At 37.3% G+C, this 9,190-nt stretch overlaps 1 protein-coding gene across 2 annotated transcripts; it reads left to right on the plus strand.

Annotated features, from left to right (window-relative positions):
- Nucleotides 1-981: 981 nt before the first annotated feature.
- LOC126248313 (protein IWS1 homolog A-like) lies at nt 982-8,673 on the plus strand. 2 transcript variants are annotated; one of them, XM_049949187.1, is made up of 3 exons: nt 982-1,076; nt 3,015-4,406; nt 5,514-8,673. In XM_049949187.1, the coding sequence occupies exon 2, from the start codon at nt 3,053-3,055 to the stop codon at nt 4,262-4,264; it is 1,212 nt and encodes a 403-aa protein (XP_049805144.1). In that variant the 5' UTR covers nt 982-1,076; nt 3,015-3,052; the 3' UTR covers nt 4,265-4,406; nt 5,514-8,673. The 2 variants fall into 2 exon arrangements, with proteins under 2 accessions (XP_049805144.1, XP_049805145.1); XM_049949188.1 differs by lacking the exon at nt 982-1,076 and adding an exon at nt 2,508-2,632.
- Nucleotides 8,674-9,190: the final 517 nt, after the last annotated feature.

Genomic DNA, 9,190 nt, shown 5'->3' on the forward strand with positions numbered 1-9,190 from the left:
TAAACTGTAAAAATATTACCTGTATTTGTCAGAAGTGATATATTACATAAATGAGGTGTTTTGTCTTCGTGAAATCGTTCTTCAGGACAGCGCGAATAGTTTCACATATATTGAGTATAACAACACTCAATGCTTGTTTCGAAACTCCTAGTCAGAATTCTAGCTCCATGGAGCTTCTGCCTGTTGCCATGAACCTTAACGTCAGCGTCTGCCGCTCACTTGGAATAATTGCTCTCCCCCACATAAATTTTATCCGTATTATACGGTGGATTATGAGCGTGAAACGTAAGTATGTGTGCCTATCTGCAAATAGTCACGCCAATCATCGGGTTCGCCATGCAACTCGCGAAGTAACCATTCTGATCGGACTTTGTTTCTTGCATTTTATATTTCATTTATTTGTTTTTTGCAGCTCAAATTGCGAACAGAGACCATTACAGAATTTCCTCCATCACAAATTTCGTAACAAATTGGATAAACTGAGGTTGGAGAGCCTAGTTGCTTGCCGCTGAAATTTCATCTCTTGACCGATAGATGGCGGGCGAGTAGTCGATTTACGGCATGCACAGACATTTGCGCAGATATGTTACTGCCTTTGGACGGGCCATGAGCCGAGTTCATTTGAGTTACCTGTAGTAAAATTTAGGCTTACAACCGCACCTTTACAGATCATAAGACATATTTCTTGTAGTTTCTCGCATTAAAGTCTTGCACTTCAGTTATTCTACACGTGCAGTATATTTGTTATATGTAATTGTACACGCAACAAATTATATTATAGTCATACACACTTTACTATTAAAATAACGCATTTCTCCGCACGAAATACATTTGTACTTCATACATCCGCCTGAATATATAAACAAATATAAAACATTTATGATCGACGACAGCTTGTGCACTTCTGTCAAGGTTCAGAATGGGAAGTAGTATATCTTTCTACTGTTATCTTTGAGAATTCCTCTTGCTCTCCCCGCCCACCCCCGAACAACAGTCTTTAAAAGTACCTGTTGTCGCTTCCATCGATCAGTAGGCGGTGGACGTTGGAAGCTGATGTATGCTGAGGGCAAGTGCAGGTACGTCAGTGAGGTGTGGTGTTCTTTTTTTTCTTTAATTTCGTTTTGTTGTGGCGGGGTGAACACTTTATTTTCAGTTTTCCTATCCGTACTATAAAATAATTTTCATCTTTTAGGGATTGTTAAAATGTGAACTTGGATGTGCTGAACCAATTTTAATTGTAGGGTTATACATTTGCCCATGTATGAATACGATAATTGTATTGCCACTGATAAACTAAAGAACAACACGAAAGTAGCTTAAACACTTTCTTTTTTGTTAACTACTACTTCAACTGTTAATTTCTGGCGTAATTTATCGTCGCAGATGTACCGGTATTTCGGCGCGTATATGCGCATTTTCACATAACAATGTGTAATTTTTAATTGCCTAAGGATAGCATTCACTTTTTCTTAAGGATAACATTAATTTAGTTAGCTTTAATCACCAAGTGTCCGCTTAGAATAATGTTTACAGGAAACCCGTGGATTCGAGAGTGCAAAGCTACTTATGGTAAGAACGCATATAGTCTGCTCTTGAGAATCTTATATTTTTAAGATTTGCAGCTTTTAATATGGCCAGAACAAAGATATCTAATTGTCCGTGCTGCTACACATAACGCGCTTTGATCCTAGACCGCTTTCGCATAAATGTTTGTTTTCCAACTGTTAGTTTTTCTCCGTCTGGACGGATCTATTACGCTGTGCCGAGAGTTTACAGTTGAAATCGTACGAGAGTTATTATGTATATACGGTTTTACCATCTTTTGTCATAACGAACGGGTATTTAAATCAATACCTCGTAGTATCATCTTTCCTTTTCCACCATTTGTGTAATGTGTGGTGGCTTTGCAATAAGTGGGATGGTAGAAAAAAAAAAATTTCCGCTGAAGTGGACGGTTGTGTTGAGATATCCTGGGTGAGCCACACTGAACCGAACCACTGATTTGTTGCTACTGAAACTGCGTCAACAACAGTAACTTAAGTAATCTGTTTCTTGTGGTACAGTGCTCCTTATTAAATTTTAGAAAATGTGAATTTTTTCGAAACTTAACAGTTCAACGCTGATAAGTTAAAACTCTCTTGACAAAAATTACAAATGACGTACGTGTATACAGCTCCCAGATGATCGTTAGGGCACTTCATTACGCTCATGGTACACTGGTCATTGTCATTTATAATGAATGCCTATTTATTAGTCATCAGTCATTGTATATGAGAAAATGTATAGATTTGGAAACCATATTTTCAGATCTATGTATATATTGTGTCATTTATGTCATATAAATATAGCTTCACTTTCTTTGTCAACTGTAAGTTCTTGCTGCACCGGATACTACTGTTTTGTTGCTGCACGGTAAGTTTACATTTCGATGTACGACATGAACTCGACTTGTAATAACAAAATTAGTCTCTCTCTGTGTGTGTGTGTGTGTGTGTGCGTGCGCGCGCGCGCGCGCGCGCGCGATATTTTTCTTTCAGCTGTGCGTCCATAAAGCTAGTGTTGCTATATGCGCGCAGTAAGCGTTTTTGAGTCTATGAGGTGGTCAGTTTTTCTTCAGTTAACTGGGGAACAGGTAAGCATGTTATTTGAAACAAAACTCGAACTTGACACGCAAAACGGGCCAATAAAGTACTAGCACATTGATATTATACCCTTGGTAAGAGTGTTTTAGTGTGTGAAATGATGCGCTACAATCATCATAACTATCAAGCACTAGTTTCTTCAATGTTATCGATTCTTTATTTGGTACCAGTATTTCAGAGTACGTGTGATGCAGTAGGTTAGTGTGGGTGTGACTGCTATTTTAGATATATTAAACTATGCCCAAAAAATAAGTAGTGGAATGCTAATTCTGAATTTGTTAATAATTATTCATTCAAGCCAATAATGCAGTATTAGATTTATGTTATGTAGTGTGTTAAATGTATCTCATGGTCTCCATAATTTTATTCCAGGTTGCAATAACAGAGGCAACTAACCCTGCCACAATAAGATGGCAGCCTCACAGACAGGTTTGTCTGCAAGTGTATCAACAGCAAAAACTGATCAATCTGAGGATAATGAGGCTAAGGAAGATCAGAAAACACACACTCAAAGTGCTGAAACAAAAGAGCATGGCTCAGAATCTACATATCACGAAAACCCTAACCAGGAGTCAAAGAATGGCAATAAACTGGAAAACAAAGAAACTGGGCAAGAAGAAAAATTGACCAGTGAAGATAATAAGGAGACTACCAAGTTAGGTGAAATGGAATCTAAGTCACTATCAGAAGTTCATGATACTAAAGCCAGTACAGATCTTGACAGCGATGACAGAAAGTTAGTAGGTGATAACGATAGCAAAACAAAATCAGTTGGAGGTGGTGAAACTATAAAACAAGCTGAAAGTTCAGAAAGTAAGACAGCCCTCAGCTTAGAGACCACAAAGGATGACAGTGAGGAAGCATCTGTGTCAGCAAGGAACATAGAAAGCAAGGAGACAGAAGATGATACAAAGAAGATTCCAGATGACAAACATTCAGAAAAGGAGGTGGGCGAGGATCCCAAAGACAGCCCAGCAGATGGTAAGACGGAGAGAACTGTTGGTGCAGAAAAGAGTTCTGAAACCCCTGGAGATAAAGGGGGAGAGGATACTGCACCTAGTAAAGATGATGGAATAAAGAGTGACATACAGAATGTTGCTGCAGATGAAGACACAGTTAGCAAAGATGCAGGGGTAGCTGTAGGAACTGAAAGTCAAATCACGGGAACTCCAGAGAATAAGGGAGCTGATAATGTTGTGGGTATGGCAGACGACAAAGATGAGGTGTGTGCAAAGAAAAGCGATGACACATCTGCAGCTGATAATAAAGAAGTCACTGAACAGACAAAAGAGGACAAGAATGAACCTGGCAAGGAGCCTGATGCAGAGCCAGAAGAACCCCTTGTACCTAAAATTCCAAATGGTGTTGCTTCGAAAGGTAAAGGCAGACGCAAAGGGACTCCAAAGAGAGCAGTACCAGATGATACACCCGAACCATCTACATCGTCTGCTGAAACAAAAGCTACACGAACACAACCAGCTAAGAAGGAAACTGCACAGCCATCATCTAAAAAGCGAAAGGCACCAGAAGAACCACGTGCACAACCGACAAGGCGCAGCAAACGCAGGAAGGTCCACGGCTGGGGAGCAAAGCGCAAAACAAGATCTCATAGAGATCAATGATATGTGGAGGAGTCGAGTGCTCACGCATCGGATGACAGTGAGCCGACTGACAGTGAAAAGGACACTGAAACAACCTCAGATGTATCAATGACTGGCACTTCTCAGAAAACCTTGTGAGAGCACTGGATGTACTAAATTTTAGGTAAGACTTGTGTTCCAAAAAGTATTCAAATTAATACTCAGGTTCTTGAATGTATTCTCTTCATGAAATACACAGTCAACTCTTAGTTTGTATAATTTCATTTCTGTTTGTCTCCTGGAAGCAAGTATTGCCATATATTCCCATTTGTGAGTTGGTAGCTATGTAAGTTTGTACTTTTATAACAACAATGATTAAGGTTTGATGATTTATAACTGTGCAGTGCGAGAACTATGTGGGATGTTTGTTGGTTCCCCATTGTGGATATGGCAATTCAACAGTGTTGTAGAAAAACTAATTTCCCAAATTAATTGGTGTTTACAACTTTTCATGTTATTTAATTGGATTTTGCTAGTGGAAGAGAAAGCATCATTGGTAGCAATTATTGATATCTTCAAGAATGTAAACTGCTAAACCAACTGCTCAAAAAGCTGCTGTCTACTGCAAATGACAATTAGATCTTTTAATTCTGTTTTTTTGCTATGTCGTGTGACACTTGGTCTCAGCACGGAGCATTGTTACCAGCACTACTATTATGTAAGCCTGTCTTAACATGTAGGTCCCTCAACTTTCTGAGGTATATCACGTTTCTCATGGTCCTCCTCTTCCCATTGCCACGGCGTTTTTTTATATTACAATATCAGTGTTACTGTGGACATAGCTGTTCTTTTCTTCATTCTTTTATAGTACGTCAAACCATTTACCAAGTATGCAGGATGAGGAGGTTGTGCTTTCTTATCTTCAGTTTCCTGAATATGCAACTGCAGATCACCCCCCCCCCCCCCCCCCCCACACACACACAGGTGACACCTACCTATAAAAATTCATCCTGCCTCTCTAGGAGAGCCACCAATTTGCCCTGGCAGACAGTTATTTTCTGTGACAATGAAGAGATGACTTAACTCGCCATGGAAAAGATAAGGGTCCCATGGCATTTTTTAATTTATTTCGATGTATTTTGACCTACTGCAAGCAGTTATACTTTTAACATTTATTATTTTAGAAGCATGTTTGAATTAATCATACCATTTCCTCATAATACAAGACTTAAAATTAATAAATGAAAGAGCATCTTCCAGAAGATCAGGTTACAAACAATTTTTTTTCCAGGTTGCAACTGTGTGAGATGGCTGATAAAGATGTGGATGTTGTAATTGGCAATGGGTAAGTGGTGAACCAATATGAATGGGTATGGCGGGACTAAAAAGTGAAACTGAACTGAAGCCACAAAGGAAGCTTCTGAAGAAAGCAGAGTATCAAACCATGGCTTTAGTATTTACATTTCAATGTTCTGAAGATTTATTTGTGTACTGTGAAGAAAGTTGTGTCTGAAGATGGCTGGTGACACTTTAGCCAGAGGTTCCACATTTTTGTTTGAATTTTATGAAAGTTAAATAATATTTTTTCTGTCTGAAGATGACAGGTAGAGAGGTTCGGTGATGACAGGTAGATACATTCGGTGATAACTTCTTATATGCAAATACTTACTATACTTCCTGGGTGGCAGTAAACTTGTCTGTGTACAGCGCGTAACTACATTCCCTTTACAGACTTTGAGGACAGGTTCTTTACACTAAAAAGTCTAGTATACATGGGCTCTAAGGTGCATACTTTAGAAGCTATGAACACTTTTTCATTTTCAATACTATGAAAAATGTCTCTGATACTGCAAGGTCTTTGCTTTTCATATTTTAAGATGAGGTAGAATGGACCAGAACATTAGAAACCAATTTCAGCAAACATGGATTGTAAAATGCATACCGAAAGAGCTATGTGCACACTTGTTCATCTTCACTACTGTGAAACATTTCTTCTATTGAACAAGTGCCCACAGCTCTTAATCTATGGATGATAGAGCCCATGTTTACTCGACTTTATTATTTTGGTATACAGAACCTGTCCTCAAGGACTGTAAAGGGAATTTAGTTACACCCTGTATATTTTTACCTCCTCCTCTTTTATTTGTCTTGCTATATCTCATTTGGCCCATAGTCATCAATAACTTAATTGCCTAACTTTTGAATAGCTGAGCTACAGCCCTCCATTTCATTGGGCAGTCAAATCATCTGTCACCTGGTAAGTATAAATTTGGATCATGTTTATATAGTTGAATGTTTTCATTTGATTTCACTAACAATAGATTTATGGAAGATGAACATTATTGATGTATCTGTAATGCTGTTAAGAACTACAGCTAATTTATCAATATATTGAATGTTGTAATTGGAAAATTGTGAAGATATATGTGCAAAATATAAAGAAATTATATCTGTGTGTATAATGCTGACAAGTATAGCAGCCACTCCATGTATTTAAATGTTTTAATGTGAATTTTGTGAGAATGTAACTGTGAAGTAGTCAAAACTCCAGCTGTTTCTGCACATTTGTTTGTGTCACTTTTGAAAGACTGTTTTACTGTTCTACAAGAGCATCAAGTTTAGTTACATAGCCATGCATTATTGTGACATATATGAAAATCACCATTTCAGTGTAACAGCATTGAAGAATTGAATGTCTTACAGTTGTACAAAAATGTACGTAATATCTGTGGGTAAGAAATTTGCTGTCAGCTGTGACTAACTAATGTAATAATGCAGCCATCATTTGAGTTCAAGACAGTAAGGAAATGAAATATTGCTTTAAGAGTATAGTTTTTCGCAGCAGCAGGATATAATTTGGCCTGCTGAAATGTAATCACCAGACGATGAAGTTGATTGCTAGAGATGGACAAATATGATGCAGCAGAAACTCAAGGTGAAGCATTTATTTGTGAAGTATTACTTGTTTAGTAACCAACGGCATTGCTTCGCTGGCGCGACTGGTTCCCGCCCCAGTGACCAGCAAGCAACGTTGGCACCTGTCAGTACCTGGATGGGTGACTGTAAACACGCCCCCCCCCCCTCCGTTTAGTGGCTGGCAGCCAATTCCAAATTCCTAATAAGTAAAGTGTTACCATTTGTGATTTAGTTATTAAAATTATTTGTGTGGCCAAATGACGTTTACTGGAGTATCAGATTTGTCCTCTCAATTTTGGATTTCTCTGTAAGGGAACTAATCTGATGGTGAATATCCCATGAAAACTGTTTTGTGTTGGAACTATGTACTTCAGGATGTTATATGTATTTTGCTTCTCCTGAACTACTTAATCTCATTGATTTATTTTTTCATATGGCATCTGATTCACTTTAAGACCACATCATGTTGTAGAGCTCTGACAAATGTGATGTCACTTATGGGCTGGTAGGTGGAACCTTAAGCAACTGGTGTGGTACGACAAAGCAAGGGAGTAGTATTTTCATTTATAAATTCTCACCTGATTTCATTTTAATTACAGCAAAGTGAAGATTTTACAGGTTTCTCAAATGTTTACTGTAGTGAATGACCAATTCATTGTTTATTGTATTCTGTGTTCAAAAAGTAGCTTTTAGAAGATATTCATTATTTCTGTCATGATTGATTGGTGGTGGTATTGTCAAAGGTGCTTCAGAGAACAACTACAATCGTTTTGTAAACAGTGACTGTTTTATTAAATGGGCATTGAAGGTTTTGAAGAACTAACAGTTGTTTGAGAAGATAAAACCATGCATTCATTGTGAATTCATTAGTTGTATTTGAAGCAAAAGAATCTGCTTTCATTGAAATGATGATTGAGAAGATGCAAGAATGTGGGTGGTGAAATGATAATCATTATTAAAAAAAACAACACATTTGCTACACAGTCCGTGGCTGATGTCAGACTGTGTAAATACAGAAAGTTATTAGCAGAAAGAAAATACAAATTTGAATCGTAAAGCTATTTTTTTAAAAATAATTCTAACTGTACACTGAAAGCAAGCTAATTCATGGAGTAACTATTGTGAAACATTTATATATGATGATTTTCTCAACTTACTTTTCCTTAATTGCTTTGAATACCAATTTCACTTTATTTCACAAGTCTTAAAATTAGAGTTTAATTGTATATTTTTTTACTGCAGAAATAGATTATAAATTACTCATTACAATGTGTCAGTGATGGAGATGCCAGCTGAAACTCTTTCAAAAGGTGATACTCGATACATAACTTTCCAGGTAGAACAAGCACAGCAACCAACCACTATAACCTGTATGTATCACATATTGATTGTGTGTTTTGTCTTGTAGCAGAAATGGTCTGTCTCGGTGTTAAATGTTTAAGATAAATACCATTTAAGTTGCTTACAAAATTGATGTATGCTATTCCTATGTTCATAATTTTGATATATGTGAAATAAACTATAAATGTAATTTCTGTGTGTGTTAATTTTCTTGGTTTTAATTCACTACAATTATCTTATAGAGGCTGTATATAAATTCAGCATATTAATTTATCGTGAAAGTAGAGTCATTACCATTGTTGAAGATTTTGATTACAAGTCAATAATGTATGTACGGGAGAACAACAAACAATTGTGATTTGAAGTTGTAATGGAAAGACCCTTGGTAAGAAAATGATTGCGACACAAATGATAAAGATATTGCTAAAAAGAAGTCCATTTCTTTTTCTACAGAAGGTAAAGTTACATTATGCCATTGTGTATGCATCAACAACTGGTATGCGCATATATATTTGGCAACAAATTGATATTCTCTTCATTTAATACAGAATGCAATAGCAGTTTCCTCAAGAAACAACAGGCAGGCAGTTTCCCCAGGAAACAACAGGGATGGCTGGTGATAAAACAAGCATGTAGGGAGTTCTATTTTGAAGGTGAGAGGGTCTGGCAGAGTTTGAATTTTAAGTCTGAAGAGGAAGTAGCAGTCATTGT

Source organism: Schistocerca nitens, chromosome 3, assembly GCF_023898315.1.
Source record: "Schistocerca nitens isolate TAMUIC-IGC-003100 chromosome 3, iqSchNite1.1, whole genome shotgun sequence".
NCBI classification, from domain to species: Eukaryota; Metazoa; Arthropoda; class Insecta; order Orthoptera; family Acrididae; genus Schistocerca; species Schistocerca nitens.

Excerpts from the sequence above, each read along its gene's own strand:
- LOC126248313 (XM_049949187.1), top strand. The coding sequence starts at position 3,053 with ATGGCAGCCTCACAGACAGGTTTGTCTGCAAGTGTATCAACAGCAAAA.